Source organism: Xiphias gladius, chromosome 9 (assembly GCF_016859285.1).
Source record: "Xiphias gladius isolate SHS-SW01 ecotype Sanya breed wild chromosome 9, ASM1685928v1, whole genome shotgun sequence".
Taxonomy (NCBI): domain Eukaryota; kingdom Metazoa; phylum Chordata; class Actinopteri; order Istiophoriformes; family Xiphiidae; genus Xiphias; species Xiphias gladius.
Window position 1 is genome coordinate 984,100 of NC_053408.1, and position 21,719 is coordinate 1,005,818.

Below are 21,719 nucleotides of genomic sequence, written 5' to 3' on the forward strand. Positions count from 1 at the left end.
AAGTGGCTCCGCAGCGATGAAGAAAACTGGTCCCGCAGCTTCGTTTCATTCAAGGCTCTTTTCCAGAGGGACCTCAGCTAGGTGCCATAAGCAGCAGAGTTTTTTCTTCCTCTTACCTCTCACCCCCGTTACCCTCCTCCCCCCTCCCTCCTCCCCCCTGTCTGCCGTTGAATTGCAGTATTTGGGTAATTTTCTGGCCTGCTGATGTGACAGTGTGTGACGGGCGCCTCTAAACTGTCATATCTCTGTGGAGAGGAAGTCGGCAGTCTCAGATAAGACTTCCTCTCTCTTTGTAAACCTTTAATCCTTCACTTCCATATCAGGGTCACAGCGAGGGGGCCACAGGGGACGCAAGGTCACGGTGAGATGGATTTGTGGCCCCGAGGACTTCCAGGTTCCGGGAAAGGTCACAACTGAGCCCTGAGGTGGAAGAGCCAGTCAGTCAGTGGAGATCTGGGGCTTATGGCTGAGCTGTTGTACTGGTTTGCATTGGATTTTACAGGTGTACTTAATAATTCAGGTGTGCTTCGGTGAAATACTTCAGCTGGCAAGCCTTGTGGAAAAATAAATAAGGATTTAAAAGGCCACCAAGCTGCACATTAGAACGAGTAAAATTAACATCAATTTTATGCCAAACTGAAAAAAAAGCCAAACTGCTCGATCCAGTTTTAAACAGATATTCCAGCCACTTAAAGCAACATTACGCAACTATTTTATCTTTAAACAGCAGCTTCCAAATCATTGTGATGGTACAGTGGTTTGTAATAGGGAGGATGGCGCCTCTCTCATTCCCACTCCGCGCCCCCAACGCTTGGTCTTCCACTATGTAACTGGGGTCGGGCGAGAAGTGCGTAACGCTTTACGGGTCTTCGGCAGCCGTGAGACGACGCCCTGACCTCTGCCTCCATCCGACCTTCTCCTACTTCAGAGGAAGGCGAAGTTGATTCCTGCAATAAAACCACGGAGAGAACCGTTGCCGTAAAAATCCAAACCTCCTGCTCTGTTGTGTGTAATGTGCCTTATATCATTTTATCCCCTTGCACACTCTACATTCCTGTATATGGGGCTGAAGACGCTCGTAGTGTTTGTTTTTCTCTCTATTGTTAGTCTTCATCTCCAATGTCACAACAAGTGAAACTCTTCCGTCGTATTTGTGTAAAATCCTGTAATATCTCTACCTGCCCGGTCGACGCGGTCCTTCGGTTCCCGACGGCGTCTTCGCCGGCTCCACATCCGTCATCTCGTCGACGATATGATTTGTTCTCAAGCATTCTCTTCGACTGCCGCTGTATCCTTCCGCTCCACCACAGTTCAGAGGGAAAAGTTGTACTTTTTGCTGCCAAACATTCATCTGACGGCTTTACTTGCTTTACAACCAAAGATTTCTACAAACAAAACGTGAAGAGTTTATAAAATACGAGTGGAGCTGATTCACCATTGGTGAACGAACAGAAATTAACTGGCAACTGTTTTGATTTGCTGTTTTTTCTTATATGTTAATACGTCGGTAATATAATAGCACAGCATTCACGGGAGCCATTTGATTGCGCCGAGTATTTTTCCTTTTGATAGTTTAAGTACTTTCGATGCAGGAGTATTTCTACAGTGTGCTATTAGTACTTTCACTTGAGTAAAGGCTCTGATTACTTCCTGCGCCGCCGCCGCCCCGATCAGTGTTTTGTTGCTGGATCTCAGTGTAAAAAAAACAAAAAACCAAACAGCGAGCAGCCGAATTGTCACTCGGCCTTTCGGGGTAAAAACATTACGTCACGTTAAAGCCCGGCGATCACGTTCACTTATCATCAAAAGCCTCGTACTGCCATTACCGTTTTCCAAAGATTCCCTGTATTTTTCCCTCCTCTTTCCACTACAGAAAGACACAGATCCACATGTTTTGAATCACTTTTTCCTTTGATTTCCCAGAACGCGGCTGCGATACGGCCCAGCGCAGTGGATCAGTGGCTTTCCAGCCTTTGACGGGACTCCTCCAGTTCAGTGTGTGTTCGCAAATGTTCCCTCTGATGTTCCAACACAACGTTAGTTTAATCTTAATAGTCAATCAGAGGGCCTCCCAGGATGAGGGACAAACAGGGCCGGCTGCTTCGTTCGTGACCCAGCCAGATAAAAACTCGGGAGAAAATGCCAAAAAAAAAGCAGCTTTTGTTTGTTGTGTATGTAATTCGCCCACAAGCAAGAGCTTTGATGGAGAGACAACTGGGGCAATTTGGACGGTCCATTTGGGTGAGAAGGCTTCAAGGTGGCGGAGACAGGTCAAACACACAAACACACGGAACAGGCATTTATCTGGCTCGGATTTCAACGGCCCCCCTTCCTGCTCCTTTCTGCCTCTGACCGGCACAAGAGTTATCATTTCAAAGACGCCAGACGAATACATTATCTTCACTTCCTCGTCCTCGCTGGAGAGACAAGACTGGCTGTGAAATATGTTTAGCCAGATGTTCCTCCTGATCACCGCGAACCAAAACACACAGCATTATTTTATCCATTTACTGTCCTCAACGTCCCCAATAAATCCAGACGAACTCACGGATTCAAACAGAAAGAGTTGGTTTGGGGGGGTTAAGAGAAGGGTCCGGGGCAGGGCTGCTACGATGCCAATTTAAAAAGGTCCACGTGACAAATGTCCAGAAAAGCTGGGTTAAGCGACTTATATTTAAAACTAAAACTCCAGATCTGAACAAAACGCGTTCCGTTTTAACGGGAGAACCCCGCAGACCCTGGGACGTCCGGAAGCGGTTGAAAAACCGGGCCCAGGTGAAAGTTGAGTCGACGTCCGGGACGTTACCCGATCTTCGCCTGGATGTCACTGAAACATGCCGTTACCATCATCATCGGGCTCTGGACTATTCAGCGTTCTGCAGCTTTACACATCAGACGTGTGTGGACCAAGAGCTGGATTTACTGCATGTTGTAAAATGATCGGGGAAATGTTCGCTTCCCTTCCACTGACCACGCGATCCCAACGCATTAAACACATCGACCTGCACATTATTTCCCGTTTTCCCTCTGATTAAACTCTGTGAAAAAACAAATCACAAGCATCGTAAAGTTCACGGGATAAATCTGAATAAAACCTTGGAGAAAACTAATTAACTCACCTGCGGCGCCTTGAACTCACGAGGTCGTCGTTGTTTACATCTGGGCGACGCCAGAGCGAGCGAGGTTCAGATCAGACAGAAGTCGACGGCTCTCGGCTGCCGCGTGCGACGGTCGATTCAAACGAGACAGGACAGCGGGACAGAGCCCAGACCCGCATGTTCACCGCAAATCTTCTACATATGTGCATTTTAAAATGTTTGGAGCTCTAAGACCATGTCGGGGGGATTATAGAAATGTGTCTCAAACAGCACAGGGACGTCAGAAAATGCGTTTAATACACTAATATATTCACACAAAAATTCAATGTTACACAATCCACGTCCTTAGAGCGAGTCTGACCCAGAACACGTTGGAGTGATTATATGTGTCATCTGGCCCGGGAACGCCTCTCATACCCGCCCTGAGTGGCAGGTACACAGGGAGGGCCGGCGAAAAACTTTATGGATTTACGGCGGCCCACCGGGATTTGTCGCGGCCATGGCTCAGGGGAAGGGGACGGGGGGAGGAGGGACCAAAGAGTGCGTTTCCTTGTTTCTTACGACAGGGGTGGACACCCCGACTTTGCGGTAATATCCTGCCCCCCATTTGACTGGAGGAGTGGTCCGGTTCTCACACATTGCCCCTTTAATAACTGATTTGGTTTTCACTGTTTTCGACGGGAACAGGAAAACAAGCAAATATTCAGACTTCAGAAGCTGGTACCAGTGACGGTCGAGTACTCCAGAGTACCGGGGGGTCAACCGGGGCCCAACAACAAATGTTTGTGCCGAGGCACCTCGGGAGGTTAACGCGGCCCTGACGGAGCTGCTAGCATGGCTGCAGACTCTTAGTCTGGTTTTCTGGCCGATTGCGGCTGTTGTTCAACAGGTGGTCACGATGGAAAGGAGAAGAGATGAACGTGGTGAAAAATACATATACGGCTAAGAGACGTTCACATTTGCTCGTTTGGTCTCTTGAGACTTTAGATGTCTGGGTCAAATGGTATTCGGTTCTGATGACTCAGGACCGATGTGGTAGAAAAACACCGTGATTATATGATTTCTGTGGGTCACTTTTCTCAGGCGTTTCACTCCGGCTTCCCTGTGCAGTTTTCAGGCAGCCTCCAGACTGAACTAAATAAACGGATCTGCGTTTCCAGGGCAGTGTGCGTTCTCACTGACGGACTTGTTGTGTGCGGAGCCAAGTCCTTCGGTGAGGGCTGGGGAGCAGCGATCCTGTGGCTTGGACCGACGCTCCAAAATGCTCCGAGCGCTCCAGCGGGAAAACTCCCTGCCAGCGGTGGTGTGAGATTCCAGTTGGTTCACACCCTCCCACACGGCGTCCTCTGACCGCGGCAGCTCGGCCTGCCAGTCAGTCCGGCTGCAGCAGATTCCTCCGACACCTCCAGTCTGAGCTCTCTGAGAGACGCCGCAGAGACCGGGTCAGATCACAGGACGTCCACCCAGAAAGCTTTCTGCCCAGGAGCCAAGAAAACTACAGAAATCCCTCGGGGGCCTCAGGTCATGTCCACAGGCAGTGCTGGGAAGTAAAGTACTGCAGCTGTACTTTACTTGAGTATTTTCCTTTCATGCTACTTTATACTCCTACTCCACCACATTTCAGAGGCAAATGTGCTACTTCTTACTTCTCTTCATTTACGTGATACATTTGGTTCCTTTTTACTTTACAGATTCTGATTATTAACACAAAATATTATCGACAAATAAACGATGATGTATCATTACTCGGCTGTAAATATAAAGCTCCTAAAGTTAGCGATCATTAGTCAATGAAACACATTCTGCATAATGAGTTCTTTTACTTTGGCTATATTTTGATGATAATACTACTCTACTTTGACGTAAAAGTACAGTTGTGTGTCCATAAGAACTGAGGAAGACCATGAGATGTGGCTGAAAGCTACAGAAAGCTACTAAATTGAAATTAATTAGAGATGATTTTTTTTGGTCAATTGACTGTTTCCAAGGTCAAGAAATAAACATTTGCTTGTCGTCAAGAAAGTGATCCCAAGTGATGAAGACACAGGTTTTTTTTTTTTTGGGGGAAAAAAACACACACATTGATGTAACAGATGCTGCTGCTAAAAAATTCAGCTCAGGAAAAACAACCGTGTTTCCAGTGTCCGAGTAATTAAAAATCCAACCGCTGGATTCTGCGGTTTCGTGGTCTGGTTTCCCCGACGACTGCTGTCAAGGTCGGTTATAAACCGTGGGGGGACTGTTTTGATCTTACCGGGGTTTTTTACCTGTTGTGCTGTGATAGAAATCGAACTGAAGACCGTACTGTCTGCTGGGTCCACTGATTGAACATAGAGGTCGTCTGTTTTGTCTGTGCAGAAAGTCATCAAAACATACAGGATTATTAAAAATGTACGGCGTCCGCTCAGCCTCCTTCCTCCTGCGCCTCCCGTCTGTGAAAAGTCCCGTATGAGTGAAAAGCTTCCGCACACGAACGTGTTGGTGATTTCACGTTTCACTGTTTAAAACAATCTGATGATTCAACCCTGAAAGTGGGCCGTGCTTCACCCTACCGTCTCCAGCTCTCAGGCCATATTACAAGGCCGCTCCCGATCACGCGGCAGACCGGGGGCCTGACAGCGGTGTTGCGTTACTTCTGCTTGGCAGAGCTTGACTCACATACCCAGAATGCCTCAGATAGGGCAGCGAGGACGAGGAGGCCGCGATGAAAACCGACTCACGGACACACCGTCCCTTTATCTGCATCCGCCAGCTGACAGCAACGTCTGATAAAAGACACACTCGCAGGTTTAAGTGCACAATATCCACATGAGACAACATTTATTTCAGTTGTTAAAATACATCCATTCATGTGACTTCAGAGGTTGCAAAATGCAAGAAAACACTGGAGGCTTCTTCTCTTTTTTTTTTTTTTTTTTTTTTTTAAACACAGTCCATAAAAAATCATATTGTCCTTTTGCTGGAAATAAATAAAGTCCGAAGTGGCATTAAAGTGGATTCATAATGCCGTTCAGGATAAATGACGGTGATGCAAAAATATACAGACAGAAGCTCGTCTCAGCTTGTTTGCTTTTGCACACTGTAAAAAAATAGTGGAGCTGGATGTGATCGCCATCGTCCGACGACAACCTCCGGAGGCTGAAAACACCGAGACAGAAGGTGAAATAAATAAAATAACGCGAAGAGTCGCTCCAACATGAGATATCCACCATCTGAAGAACAATAAGCTGAGTCGTCACATTACGGGCTGAAGCTCTCAGCCCACGCAAACCCATAAACAGTTTTTGAGTCTTGTGTGTCTGGAAAAACCTGACTGAAGATTCAGGTACAACATTCGTTCCAAACTGGATATTAAACATTTCAAAATAAAACCCTTCGTTTCACAAACAGAATCGACCGCAATCCGCTCCTGAGCACGAACATCAAGACCGAAGCCTCGAAATACAAACCTCAACTAAAAATCCACCGGTTTAAATATGAACCGCTGCAACTTTGTTCAGACCCACCAACCAGGAATGAAAGTGACCGGTCTGTTACTGTAAGATCTGCTCAGGGATCTTCAAGCAGGAGTACGGTTTGTTACAGCTTAGCTTTTTATCTTCACAGCTCCGGCCGTCGGTTCCGTCGGTTCCGGTAACGAACGATAGCTGAGATCTGGAAATGTGACGACGTTGCTAGAACGAGGTCAGACAGTTTGGAAACGACGACCCAGTTACTTTAAGTTACGGGGAAGAGAAAACGAAGGCCGACGCGACAAATGATTCGTTTCTTCCACCTTAAACATCCACGCGAGCCAGGTTCGAGCTTGTTGAGTTGGACTCTCAAGGACGGGAGGACGCCGGGACAACAGCATTGTTTGGGACATTACCGTTAATGTGATGAGCGTCCCAGTGTCCGGGGATGCCGGTGCAGCTGGAGGTCAAAGGGCTGTTTGGGTGGAGCGTACGAGTGGCGGGACAGTTAGAGGGAATGTGGGCGCCAGACCTGGTCTCTATGTGGAGTTTCCAGAGAGAGGCGGCTCGCTGTCTTTGTGTTGGTGTTGGCTACTGCAACAAAGCCAGTTAACACCTCGTCCTCTTAGAGACACTAGACTATATGACCTCTCCTTCGACCCCGCTGCAGTTACTTTTCTATCCACATCCTTTTTTATCATTTCACTTGTTGATAGAGACGCACGTTGGATAAAAAGCTGCATAATCTTCTCCCACGGTCGATGCACTTCACTGAGCGACGCTAACGTCACACCGCAGCCGCCTTTTACAAACTTAGAAATGAAATGAAAACTTTACCTTCAGATAAACTAATATTAGATTTACACTCTGAGACCGAACTTTTAACGAGTGCGTTCAGCAACGAGCTGCTGAGTTCGCTCCGCTCTCCCGGGCACCAACATGGACGATGACCGGCTGCTCTTATCCATCTCCTAAAAGCATCAGAGCAAATTCTTTAGGTTGACATCTAAACTCTCCTAAACAAAAATCTAGAAACTAAATCAGGCGACGCAGTAACGTAACTGTGGCCTTCGAACTGGGCCCGAATGATGAGGTTTCGCAGCGGAGACTGAAGAGAACGCAGACTGATGAAACCCTGCAGTTTTCTTTTACAATGTGGGATTATTAGCCACGTTTCGGGCGCCTTCACTTCCAGTTTGGCCTCTAAATAAAGTGGTTTGGATCGTCCGGATAAACTGCTGTTGACCGGCTGAACCTCTCATTTGAGTCGCTCCCTTTAATCGCGGCTTTCTGAGATCTCAATCAAAACTGACAGAACCGACGACGCGAGCTACCAAAATAAAATTCAAGTTCATAATTTACATTCAGTTTTTTTTTTCCTCCAATTTTAAAACAACACTGAAGGAACAGTTTGATGTTCATGTCAGTGGATTAAGTGTTGAGCTGCAGCCGGAAGGTGATTAGCTTAGCTTAGCATAAAGACTGGAAACGGGGGGAAACAGCTAGCCTTTCCATAAGAACACAGACATGGTTTTTTACTGTTCTGTGTTTGTATGATTAAAGGAAACAGACACAACATGTGAACTAGTGGGATTTAGGTGACAGAAGGTGTATTTATACAGTGTATTATACATTCAGCTTCAGACAGAGTCTAGCTGTATCCCCCTGCTTCCAGGCTTTATGCTAAGCTAGGCTAACCGTGCCACGACTCTAGCATCAACACGATTTGAACATCGATCTTCTCGTCCAATTATCAGCGAGAGACAGCTGGAGTTTGAATGTGTCACTTTAATTGGTGCTTGTGTGGTTGTAAAGCTGAACCTCCACGTTGCCGAAGGATCCGTTTCTCCACAATCAAACTAAACCTGTAAATTAATACTTCATACGTCTTTGTCATCTACACTTTCGAAGGACATTGAATTGACCTTTACAGTCATTCATGATAAAAGCTGCCACAGTTAATGCCCAACTGCATCAAATATTCAATTAGCTTTTATTCCATAATTGCTATGTGCAAAAATTAAAAACGCACTTTTAAAATACCGTGCATACATTTTAAGAACCTGTGCATGTTCAAACAGCTCTCAGACTCACTGACAGGAGTTTTATGTCATTTCTCTATTATATAAATAAAACGGTTGCAGTTTTTGGTGCATGTTGTAAGTAGAAAAAAAAAACAAAACAAAACAGAAAACACACCATCAGCCGTTGAGGGAACACTAATGTAACTGTGGGAGTCAACACAACAACACAACTAGAACACCGTCAGGTCAACTGCGAGGCCAGTCCGAGGGGCAAAGTGCAGACTGTTTTTAGGCAAATGATATCCTGACCCCCTTCCTCATCGTCATCCTGAAGCAGGCGGAGGCACAAACTGGACACAAAGCTTTAGTCCAAAAAAACCGACAGCTACAAACTACTTCATGCCAACAATATACAGCTCTGACTATTCATCAACATTCCAGGTAAAATAGTATCTTTAAATCCTAGAATACAAAAATACTTCATGTTTTAAGGTTCCTAGTGGTCTGTGTTTAGTGACTGAGGCAGGTCACATCTCTGAAACTTAAGGGAACAATATATATTTATTCTATAAACTGACTACATGTTATCTCGACCACACTAAGACCCAATGGAAGCAGCTCTAAATAACACTGATTGAAAGACAGGATTCAATCATCACAGGAGACCACGATCAAACAGACTAAACTGTATATTCACTTCAAGTAGAGGAGAATCCATGCTCTGACGACGGGGCCGCGGAAAAACAGTACTCCGCAGGAAACTTTGCCAACTGTTCAATTTTAGAGTTTGAGAGAATTTAACTAAACTCGGAAAAAGAAAAAAGGTGTGAACTTTTTAACGAGCCACAATCAATCAAACCAGCGTTTTTTGGTGGACGTACAGAGTCGTGTGCAAAGTTCCTGGTCGGAGAAGCAGTGCTCGGCTTCTCGTTGCATTGATTTATTTTCTTTGTAACAGTCGATGCCATGGGCTCCTAGGCTGGGACTTTAAATTACAATCTACGGAGAGGTCCGGGGGGCGCTCGTCATCGGCCCGATGACACGCCCAGCCAGTCGTCGCTGTGGTAGACAGGCAAGGACACAGAGGGGGACAGAGACAGAGAGAGAGGACGGTGGTGGACAGTGGCAGGAACAGCTCATGTCCAGGTTTGACGCTCGCTCTTCACCTTTGACCAGAGTTTGAGGTCATTTTAAAGCGACACTGGGCAATGTTGTGAGTTTGGTTTGAAGGCTTCTTCACTTCAAAGACGTAACTGCAAAACCGGCAAAGCTTAATCTTCTCTCTTAAGTGGTAACTGTGATTAGAGATGGAGAAGAGATTCGGCCATTAATTGCAGCAGGGATGTTCAAATTTTGCATCTACATTTGGATGCGCCTCTCACTTTGTCAGGTCACGCCAGTGGCTGCCAAACCTGGGAGTCACACACCAGGTTACAATATTATAGATACAACATTAGTCAAAAATGTTAGCAACCACTTCCTGGTCTCTCCCATCAGAGCTTTTCAACGGGAAGCTTTCATAACTGTCGGATCTGCAGCCCCGACTGCTGCCCACTGAACAGCTTTCACGCATGGCTAATCAAACGTTCATTTGCCAAAACTTGTGCATGTTAGTTTTGGAGTGTGGTGTCTCCTTTGTCTCATAACAGAACGCCAAACTGTCTGGCTTCATTACTGTTTTCCCTCTTTGTCCACAAGAGGCAGAAACGTGACCATTCCAGCTGCCCTGGAAAACACACACAAAACTTTTGTTTTGAAAGAGCATATTTTGGTTTCACAAGTGAAAAGATTTGGAGGATGAGGACTGGGTGGTTGGTCTGGAAAATGTACATCTGGATAACTTCCCCTTCTACAATACAAAGCGCTGCACAGCTGCTTCGCTAAACTGCCGAGGCCGAGGGAACCACTGGCTGACGTCTCCGGTGGGATGCTTTTTTTTGAGCGTGACTTAAAATAAAAGCCGCGTTTTTAAAATCTCGCCCAGTGTAGCTTTAAATACTCGGACGTGGCCGAACGGAGAACTGCTGCTCCCCCCAGCCGCTGTCCGACTCTACAGTGTGCTGCTCAGTATCTCCGACACCTGGGCGTTGGTTTGGTCGTCTGAGTCGACGTCCTGGGCGGCGGCTCCTCCTGGCCCCTCCCCTCCAGACTCCGCATGTGCCACGACCACCGACACACCTGCAGCCTTCACCTTCTCCGTCGCTTCTCTGCCGCGCTCATCCTCCAAGCCCCTCCTCTCCAGGCCGGGCGACAGCTCCTTGCAGGGCTCCACGAAGATCCGGCGGATGTGGGGCCGCGGCTCCCGGTGTCGGACCTTCCTGCTCTCCAGGACGCAGGAGGCGTGGCTGACGTAGGTGGTGCCCTGCGGGGAGGGCAGGTCCCCGGGGAGGGGCAGGTCTGGGTCGGTCTGCTTGGTGTAGACGCCCTCAGATAACGATCCGGAGTGACTCTCCCCGCCGTGGCCCTTCAGCCAGCGCTGCGGCCCGCTGAAGTACTGGCCCCTGTGACTCCTGGAGAGCAGTTTGCGTTTGGCGGGGGTGTTGGCGAGGGCCCTCGTGGTAGCGTCGTCCTCCTGGTGGCTCTTGGACAGGGAGAGGCCCTCCAGAGTCTTGGTGGTGTCGGACAGAGCCGGGGAGAGGGGGAGGGACAGAGGTAGGTCTTTGGAGAATCTGGGGGACAGGGGGAGGGACGAAGAGGTGGGGAGGGTCCTGGAGAGGGAGGGAGAGTGAGGCAAACTGGAGGTAGAGAGAGGGAAGTCTTTGGATAGAGAGGGAGAGTGTGGGAGGAGGGGGGAGGACAGTGGAGCGTCTTTAGATTTGGGATCCTTCACCACCGGGGAGACGGGGGGGTCTTTGGGTGGGCAGACGCTGTACCTTCCAGAGGGGACAAAACAGGGAAAGGATCCATTAGATTTACGCTTCGACAACGTGGTGGAGGCAGTGGAGGATGCTTATTCACCACACTGTGATAACACACATCTGCACTGAGTCCTCGCCGCGATTAAACACTTCATCGGCGGAGCTGCTGAGCCGGTTCATAGCTGCTGTGCACGAGTCTCTTACATGCAGGAGCTTTACAACTCATAACCTGAACTTTTGAGCCAGAACACAAAGTGACGTTCTGCCTTGCGTTACCTGTTTGAAGCAACAGTTTTCTTGCAGTTTGTGTTTATTAACCTCAAACAGCTACTGTTACTGTTGTTTTCAAGGGCATAATATTTCCCATGTCACTGTTTTGCATGTCTTGTATTATGAGTTACATGTTTTAAATGTAGTATAATGATGTCCTCTATGAGGATTTTTTGTTTTTGTACTAACATTCATATTCTCTTTATTCCTCCTCTGAATGTTTATTAACAATCTCATCAACTTCATTAAATTAATCTTAATCTTTGCTAAAATGCAGTGTCCCTGTTGAAGTAACTAAATAAATTAAAATAAATGAGGTTTCATCATTAAAGTCAGCTTTGTCAGGTCACGACATGAATAGGTTTATTAAAGTAAATGCACCAGAGAAATGCTTCTTTGCTCTTATGCTTGTCCCGACTGGGGCTAAAACATTCTGTGTCACATTAGCAAACCAAAATTTAAAGGGAGTACAGATGGAAATCAGGAAATATAAATCAATTTCACCGTAGTGAAAGTGTAAACAAACCACTACATCTATGAAAAAACCATGGAAGAATTTGGATTTATCGACATAAATGGACGAAACAATGACAAGTCAACTTCCTGACAGGATGTTGAATCAGCCAATCAGAGCTCTATTGTTACCCATAACACCCTCATCTGCGTAGGTTCGCAAAAATTTTTTTACGTTAATCTCAATTACAAATTTACATATAAATAAAAATCATATTTTCGAAACAAGATTACAATAAACGAACAGCAGAAACATAGAAAATGTGACAACAGATAAATATGAGCTGTGTGTAAACATTCCTGTGAGGCTTTACGAATCCTCACCTGAGCTCGTGGATCTGGAGCACGTCAGGGGCGCTGCCGCCCAACGAGTGCACGGCCTGCTGGGATAGATCCTGGGGCGGAGAGTAGAGCAGGTCCAGCTCGCGGGGGCTCAGGGCGTCGCTGGAGTCGTAGTCGCTGTCCGTCGGCAGAAAAACCTCGGAGGATCCGTCTTCATCTGAGCCGAGCAGAGACTCTGAAATCACACAGACAGTGTCAGCGTGACATATTGTGTTTACTTTCTGTGCTTTTATGATTAAAAAATGTAAATTTAAATTGGAGCTGCAGTGCGATGACTCACCGCTGATGGCTTTCCTTCTGCGGAGTTCAGGTGAGGGTGAAGGCGTGGGCAGGTAGTCCATGGTCGAGGAGGTGGAGTCGGTCTTTTGTTGACTGGAGTTGCTCTCCGGAGCGTTGGTGTCCACCAGGCAGGTGATTGGTACACCACCCCGAGGCTGTTTGTAACGGGCGTACTGCAGAGCGTCTGTGATCCAACGAAGGTCACGACGCATTTCGTCCAGTTGCTACAGAAGCACAGAGCAAAACAAAGGTCAAGACTCTCAACGTTCTGTCTGTAGCATGTCAGAGTTTTGCCTTAAATTAAGAATCACATTACATCAGTGTCCGTTTCTATGCAGATGATATTTTGTTCTATTTATAATTTGGTTCTGAAAGAATCAATCAGCTAATCCATCTGTGGAGTCAACAAGGTTCAGTGCTGTTTACAGAAGAGCTGAAACCTTTATTTGATTTTATAATCAGTCCACAGAAAAATAAAAAGTTTGATAACCAATAACCATTTATTAAATTTTCCAAGCAAACATTCATCGACTCTGCCGTGAGATTTGCTGCTTTTCTAACTTTTACACTCACTGATCTTTGGTTTTTGACTGTTGGTAAGAATGAAAAAGTTATTTGAATTCATCAGCTTGTGCTTTGGTTTGGTAGACTGTTTGTTTTTGAAGCCAAAGGTTGGTTGACCACATAATGATAATATGTGATTTCGGAAAAAATGCAAAAATTACAATTTTCAGCAACTTTTTTCACATATGCATTAGTCCTCCCCTACACCTGGAAACACACGGTGAGTTGGTAAATTGGTGGAGTTCCCCTTTAACTGCGAGTAAACTGTATCATGACTGAAAATGTGTGTGTGTGTTTGCTTTTGAAGAGAATGAAGCGTGACAAAACGTTAAGCAGCAATTAGCCGACTGCCTGACACAGAGCAGGAGAGCACTTAGTGCCAGACGCACAAACACTGACACACACTGACACACACTGACACACACAGCGGGGAGACTGACAGCAGGGATGACTCGGCTGGAAAGAATGCAGAGGCTGCGACGGCCGAGCGAGAGTCTGCCGAGGGAAAAAACATGAAGGAGATTCCTGCTCTTCCCACAGAGAGAGGCTGCTCTGTTTACCAACAACAATCACACAGAGCGAGGAGCTTTTAATACTGTCCTTTACACAAAGGAACGCATCCACCCTGTTTAAATCTTGTCCAGACACAAAATTAAATTAACTTAAAGGATCAGATTTTTCTTCTCGTCAACAAATAAAACATTTGAAGACCACACAGAAAGATCAAAGAACGATGGAAATCAAACAGTAGGGCCTAGGATTATTCAAGTACGTTCATTTATTGACATTTATACCACATTTTGTCTGTACTTCCCAGCTGTTTGTAACAATAATTCCTAGTAATATCCTTAATTAATTATGTGACCTCAACCATCTATGAATCACTGATCAGGCCTACGGGGAACAGAACCTCGGTATGAGGAGACTTAATATTTCTGGTTTGAAAGTCACAGAGTTAAAAGATGACAACGATACACAAAACGTTTTGCAGATGATGATGATGTCAGAGTGAAGTTGACCTTTGACCTTTTGGGTATAAAACGCCTTCACCCCTTCATTTTATCCTCTTAGACATTTGTATTCAATTTTCTCATAATTAGCAATGAATTCTTGAGTTACGGCCAAAAACGTGTTTTGCGAGATCCCCGTGACCTTTAACCTCTGACCACCAAAATTTAATCAGTTCGTCCTTGAGAACAAGTGAAGGTTTGTGCCAAATTTGAAGAAATTCCCTGAGGGCGTTCCTGAGATATGGCGTTCACAAGAACAGAACGGACGGACGGACGGACGGCCGGACCACCTGAAAACAGGCGAAAACAAAGGCAAAACAAATAAACCAACAAACTGGATTTGTCCTCCAAGACTGCGACAGACTGTGTCCTTCGGGGACATGTTTCCACCAAAGATAAGAGCCGGGGTCTGGAGCTGGAGGTTTCATGGCGAACAGGCCGACGTGCTGCTTCCAGAGGAAAATTCTGTGCGGTCGATAACTCTATACTGCAGCCTGGATGCAGCACCCTGAACGTAAGAAACTTTCCAGAGCAGAGACGCATCTGCAGCTGATCAGACTCTGACAACAGCTTCACAGCTTCATGATTTAAGACAAAGCGAGACACAAAGACAGATACACTGAGGTTTCCAAGGACGTACTGCAGCTACAGCAGCTCTCCCTGCTCAGCGTCACTTGCCACAAACCTCGGCGTCGGTGTGTTTTACTGTGTGTATAAGTTTAGCCAGTGTATGCCACGGATACTGCATCAGTTTCCCACAGAGTTCACTCTGTTTGACGCCACAGCAGAGACAAAGTCATCGAGAAGATCGAGGACTGACTGAGACGGACGCATTCTCTCTCCCTCTGTGCCACCTCTCGTTCCTACCAGAAAGTATTTAATTTTCATACGTGTAAATAGAATCTGACAGAGAAAGACCAGGGATATCGTAATGTTCCAGTAATCTCTTTATTTTTGCAGAACATTTCGTGGTTTTATTCATGGTTTTTAACTTTTAATTTTCACGTTTTCCCCCTTGTACTGTTCTGACAGAGTGAAATGCTTCTTTGAAAAATATTCAAAGCAGAGAAAAACTTTGTTGTCACTATAGGTCTGTTCAGGGTGTTCAGCGTGACGTTTTAGTCTTGAGCCTTGTTTCTTTTCCAAGGTCATTTAATGGATTTTGACTTGGAAAAACATTATGAAACTTCTGACTTTACTTGACAGTGGGACAGGGCAGAGATCCACTGCCTGCATTCCTGCCAGATGTTCCTGACTAACATAATATTCTATTTTTTTGTGTAAACGGACAATAAATTTCATTTTGAACCTTCATTCACGTGTGACTCTTTTTCTTGTCACTTACTCTGCATTTATAACACACTGTTCGATGCTTCGCACACATGTGCCTTGATACTTGATACACATTTATTTCCAGATTATTTTAAGCTCTGTCTCTCTCTCGGGTGCAGGGAGAGGACTTGAAGTCGGAGAATTCATTTGGCTTTTGTAGCTTTCAGAGCCTAAATTCCTAACAGGCCAAAACGAGAAAGGACTTCACGTCAAACTGTCCAGGTCAAGCTGGACGACATCTTCCTGGTATTTGTTGTCGAGTTCTGAACCTCAACACATTTTTTTCTGACCGAAATGAGTCGGTAGCACCAAATGCTGAAAGTTGGATTATGTGTCCGGTCAGATTCATAATTCAACTAGTGATTTTTCATCTGCATTTTGTTCAGGCAAAGTTCTCGTACGTCCTTCAAGCAATGTGAGAAACTTCAATGGCCACTGCTAACACACGGACAGCTTCATCCATTATAAAGAAAAGAATAATCGCAATCATCTGGGACGATGTTCACCGTTCCCATTACCGACAGAAACGATGCGACTGAAATACAACGATAAGACCAAGGTTGTAAAAGTTTGAAAGTAAAAAATGGAACCATTCACCTGCGACTCTATTTGCCAAAGCCGTGTAACATGTGGAAATTAGACTTCATCACTGCTCGTACTATAAACTGGGATCTGGACTCTTTTTGTGAAAGGGAAACTCATCATTAGTTTTGGAGCCTGTGAGGTTCCAGCTGTGGTTCAGACCGGTTCAGGTAAAGGAGGCGAAGGGCGGACGCGAGGCGTCATTTATCATGTCTCTGTGTATGTTTTACGAATCTGAATCTCCACCTTAATCACATCGGACACAGATCCTGCGTCCTGGTCCGTGGCGCTGCGAAGTATCCCGACGCCTTTAGACGTGATATGGAGCAGAAATAAACGGTTGTAGCTGTGAGTCAGTCAGCTGTGAAGAAGAAAAGCCACATGTCGAGTGTGCAGACGTTTCTACAGACAGCGGCGGCCAAAGATTTTCCTCCATCAACATGTGGCGAGTCTAAACAAACTGTCCAATTAGACGGGATCACGTCATCCTCACACTAACCCACTTTCACTGCAACGCACACACGCGCACGTACGTACACGCACACACACAGGGACCTCCCAGATTAGACATGCTGAGGCACCGGAGTGTGTGTCTGAGCTGTTGGTCTTGCATCGCTGTGAGGACCGATTGGAGTTTGAGACCTTGAGAGCCAAGAAATGTAGAAAAAGGAAAAACATTTTAGAAAAGTAAAGTCATGTGAAGTCATGACATCAGATAAGGACAATAAATAAATAAACAAATAAACAAGTAAAGCTGAACCTTGATCATCAAAGTGAAGGGATGACATCTGAGTTTTAGACATTTTTGCAAACAAAATATCAAATGTCCACAAAAGGTTTGCAAAGAGAAGACATTCTTAGAAACTGAGGACATTTTAGAAAGGGAAAAGACATTTTAGGAAAGTTGGAACGAGTGAAGAAATTTTAGAGAGCGAGGACATAACGACATTTTAACAGTGAAGTCGTTTTTCTGCAGTGATGACACTTTTTGCAAATCAAGGACCTTTTTGGAAGAGGAAGACATCCTTGTAAAGTGAAGGGATTTGTGGAGAGGGCGGACATGCTGGGTAGTCCTCACATGGTTTTAAGGCTGAAGTCTGAATCATGTTTAGGTCTAGAACAGGAAGAGAATGTGTTATGACAGTGAGCGTCCTCACAAGGATAGAAGTTCAAACGTTTTTCTGTGTTGACAGACGTGGCCCTTTTCAAACTCTGCCCTTCCCATCAACATTTTGCTGTCCTTAAAGACACACACACACACACACACACACCCATCCACGTGCTCTGATTGGTATTATTTTTTCCCCTGACATTCCCTCTCTCTCTGAGCAATTTGTGGTCAGGGGGCCACTTTTTTCCAAGGCTTTAAAATCACAGACAGAGAGCTAGACAGCTGGTTACACACACACACACACACACACACACACACGCCCGGCAGTGCTGCGATCGGAGAGCACCCTTGCGGTTTTGTGGTCGGTCTCCATTAACGGCGGCGGCGAGCTCTTCACAGAGAGAGATCTCAGACGGGTTTACTCTCATACTTTCGTATTTTGGACTGGAGCAGCCGGTTCCTGACTCTTTCACACTAGAAAAACAAGCTAACAGCTAATACTCCCAGCAGTTACACTTTACTGCATCAATAAACGTCTCTAATTGGATTACCACCTCATTTGTTTTCACTGCGCCTTGATTTTTTAATGCGATTTTTCTCAGAGAAAACTTGGATATGAAATAAAATGATATTGAGAGTGAAATTTATTAAAATCCTGTCTCCGACGGGCCCCTCGGCTCGCGGCTTCTTCCCTGATTAATGTCTCCTTTCACGCTAAAAGCCCGAGACTCAGGCGGTGAATTCATTCCTGCTTTAATCAACTTCATTAAATCAGCGTGGATCTGTACAGTAGCTGAAACCACATGGACAGACTTCTGAGAACAAGCAGACTGAATAAAGCTCCACTGATTCCAGTGCAGCTGAGTCACAATTGCAGATGTGTTTTTATTAGATGTGTGAACAGTTTTTACCATTGTTCAAGTCCCATTTAAGGAATTTTTCCCACAAGTATTAGATAACTCTTTCTTCAGTCTTTCACAGCCAAGTTAGCCTGACATGTTTCCATAAACTAGTTAACCAGGCTTCTTTCCACTTTGTCCAAACTTTTGTAAAAGGCAGGTCCCTCAGCTGAGGATGAAGCACAAAGGCGGGAGCAAACAGTAAACAGACTCAGTGGGCGTTTAGACCAAAAGCAACCCCCCGCAAGTCCAGTCTGTGACACGAATCTGTGGCTTTTAAGGCTCAGACACCAAAACGCTGCACAGTGACAGGATTTTACGGCTCTGGAAATCTTCTGTAGACGATCGACGATCATGAGGTAAGCGGCAGAAACACAGCGTTCCTTCACATTACAAAATAATCCACCAGGAACAGGCTCCTGCACGTGTTTGATCGGCCAACGCGGCAATTTCCTGGATGACGCCACGCTGCGCCGCATCGGCATCTGAGTCAGGTTCAGCGTTTCCGCAGGAAAGCCCTGCGCTGGCACCCCCGCTGTGTTGACGGACTGACCCCATTCTCATGGAGAGGGCTGCGTCAGTCTGAAAGCCGCCCGATGCCGGGTTCAGACTGCACGATATCAGCCCGACTGCAGCCTATGTCGCAGGGTGTCGGGACTGACGGCGTGTCAGAGTATTTTTACCTTCTCCCGCCTCGTATGACAACGTCCACCACGTGCTACGTGACGCGCACCAATAGCACCACCCAGCGCTCTTCTGCGCACGGCTGCGAGCGCGGCGAAGCCAAAGAGGAACGATGACGTTGCTACGAGGTGGAACTGGGAAACAGAGCAAAGGTTTGTGGAGTTAAGGCAACAACACACCCGCCTCTTTGATGCGTCCTCGAGACGCCGTGCAAACCGCTTCGGGCTCCAGTCTGCGTTTACGGTCTTGTTCCCTGAAGTTGGTCCCTAGTCCCGCCTTCCGATGACATGCAAGTCGTGAAAGATGGACAGCTGTGATTGGTCGAGTACCAACGCGTCATACGGTCATATACCATAAACCTTTAAAACTATATAAAGTTTTATTGAAGTGAGGAACGCCACATTGACTCACACTGGGTCCATTTTTAACCCAGTGACTTTTAGTGTGTTGAGACAAACAAACAGATTCGATCCCTGAGACCAGAGTTTATCTTAGCAACGTCGTTCTTCTGAGATCACACTGTTCTCCCCGGGATGACCACGGAGGACGACTGAAAGGTCTCACCTGGCCGGCACTACATCTCCAACATGGCGGGAGGAAATTTTCAAGAGGGCGTCTTTTTCATCATTCAGAATCTAAATTGTAACTTTCTCATCTCGGAAAACCTGAAAACTAGATTTGATGACATAGTAACAGCAGTTCGGCAGGGTTGGCTGTCCTCATCCTCGCTGATGTGAAATGCATGCTGGGATAATTCCCTCGGCAAGAACGCTTCCAGGCATTTGGAGCATTTCTGTCTAAATGTGGGTTTTGAACTATGACAGTAAAACGCCTGAAACCCGTGTTTGTTTCTTACCTGGATGTAGTCCAGTATGAGCTGATGTCTTTGTTTGGCTGTGGCCACCTCGCTGTCAGTGATGGCCTCACGCAGTGCCTGCTGGGTAATAAGGGCGTCCAGGTCCAAGACAGAGGACAGACGGCAGTAGAGATTGATGAACTTCTCTTTGTAGCTGCAGAAGTGCACTGAAGAAAGAAAACAGGGGAGGAAAGAGAGAGAAGAGAAGTGTGTGGAGGAGAAGAGGAAGAGACTGACTGCTGCTTGTTGACACAGCCAGAGTGCTCCGACTTTTTTCACCTTCACCAGTGACGACAGCAGAGACAACGATGGAAATAAGTCCAGGACGTTACTGCTCTGTGCCTGACAAAGTCTCATGTGTTACCAGTGCTTTCAATAAACCAAAGCTAAAACAGATAAAAGTCACAAGTTGACAACCTCCTCAACGGAATAAGATCAGGCTGCATGCGGCTTATTTTCACTTTTTATGTGAAATAAATGACTCACTTTTTTACGAATTGAATTTGAATATTAAAACATGAGTAAAAATTGGAAAAAAACAAAACATCTGTGTTTTAAAAACTCAATTCAGAACATTCTGCGCTTCAACGATTTTTGACAGAAAAGTAAGTGGAGTCTGGCATATGATCAGCAGCTTATTTGCATGTTCTCCCCACGTTTCTCTTCACTCTCTGGGGATTCTGCGAGCTGTTCTCGTCACAGGAACATCTCATTCGCTGTCAGCTGCGTGATCCGTGTTGTCCTGCGACAGGAAACAACAACTTCGGCATGTGCGAGGACAGAGAATCTGGATGTTAATCAGTGGAAATCTGGTTATGTTTTAGTGACATTTGGTAAAAACCGATATGAAATTTGTCTGTTGATTTCAGGTCAAACAGAAAACCAGAGTCATATGAGACTGTTTTATTCAGCAGCTGCTGAGGAGGTCAGTTTGTGTACAAAGAGAGAGTATTGTGCAGTGTGTATGGGTGTTATTGACACATTTTTGTGTGTGTGTTTAAGTGTGCGGTGTGTGTATGGGGGTCAGCGGAGAGGCCGTCCTGCTGGAGCCGGCAGACTGATTTAGTGCTTTTCCCTGCAGACGTAGGTGTGTGTGTGTGTGTGTGTGTGTGAGATAGGACTCTGCTGCAGTAACACAGCTCAGTCTGTTGACACACTCGCAGTCAGTGCAGACGGCCGACATGGAGCTGCTGCATTAGCCTCTGTTCACACACAACAGGATGCCAGTCACTCAGTGACCTGTTTACTGTAAATACGCATGTACACTGTCCGCTGTCCGCATATGTACGGTTCAAAGGTTTCGGGCAATCGAAGTAAATTCAGGATGCTTTCAAAAACAAACCCATCAGTAGCTTTTAATCATTAAATTCAATTCAATCTCAATTTAAAAGAGAGAAAAAACAACACGTTGCGTATTCATTTTTGCCATTTTACACACTAAACAACGATTAGATTGATTAGCCAGGCCGCCTGTCAATCAGCTTCCTATTGTGAGTGACGGGGATTTACACATCCCAGATTCAGCAAAGCCTCAGCTAATTATATACGTCACTCAGTACAGACTTCTGTCCACTATAGTAGGGGATTTTATTATCAGGAACCTGAATTTTTACCAAACCACAATATCTAAACAAACAGACCTTTCTTTGGATTGTGCTCAAAGTGATTCGAAGCTGCCAGCTTCTTCCGTTTTTGAGTTTTTCTTTCCGGCAGTGTCCTCTGACGTTTCTTTGTCTTCCCCTTCAGGTATAGTTGTTCCGGTCCTGCCTGCGCTTCCCCAGACCTGATGTGCATGGTTGCAGTTCCTGTCCAGAATCACGCATTGGGGCACCGGACATGCTCTGC

At 45.9% G+C, this 21,719-nt stretch overlaps 1 protein-coding gene across 1 annotated transcript in view; it reads right to left on the reverse strand.

The window, feature by feature from the left end:
* Positions 1–10,624: 10,624 nt before the first annotated feature.
* Positions 10,625–21,719, reverse strand: part of ankfn1 (ankyrin repeat and fibronectin type III domain containing 1) — a 133,187-nt gene continuing 122,092 nt past the window's right edge. Inside the window, exons 22-25 of the mRNA XM_040135882.1 lie at positions 19,875–20,041; positions 12,838–13,060; positions 12,540–12,732; positions 10,625–11,447 (exon numbers count right to left, since the gene is read on the reverse strand). Of these exons, the coding sequence (XP_039991816.1) occupies positions 10,625–11,447; positions 12,540–12,732; positions 12,838–13,060; positions 19,875–20,041 (1,406 nt within the window). The remainder of the gene's footprint in view (positions 11,448–12,539; positions 12,733–12,837; positions 13,061–19,874; positions 20,042–21,719) is intronic.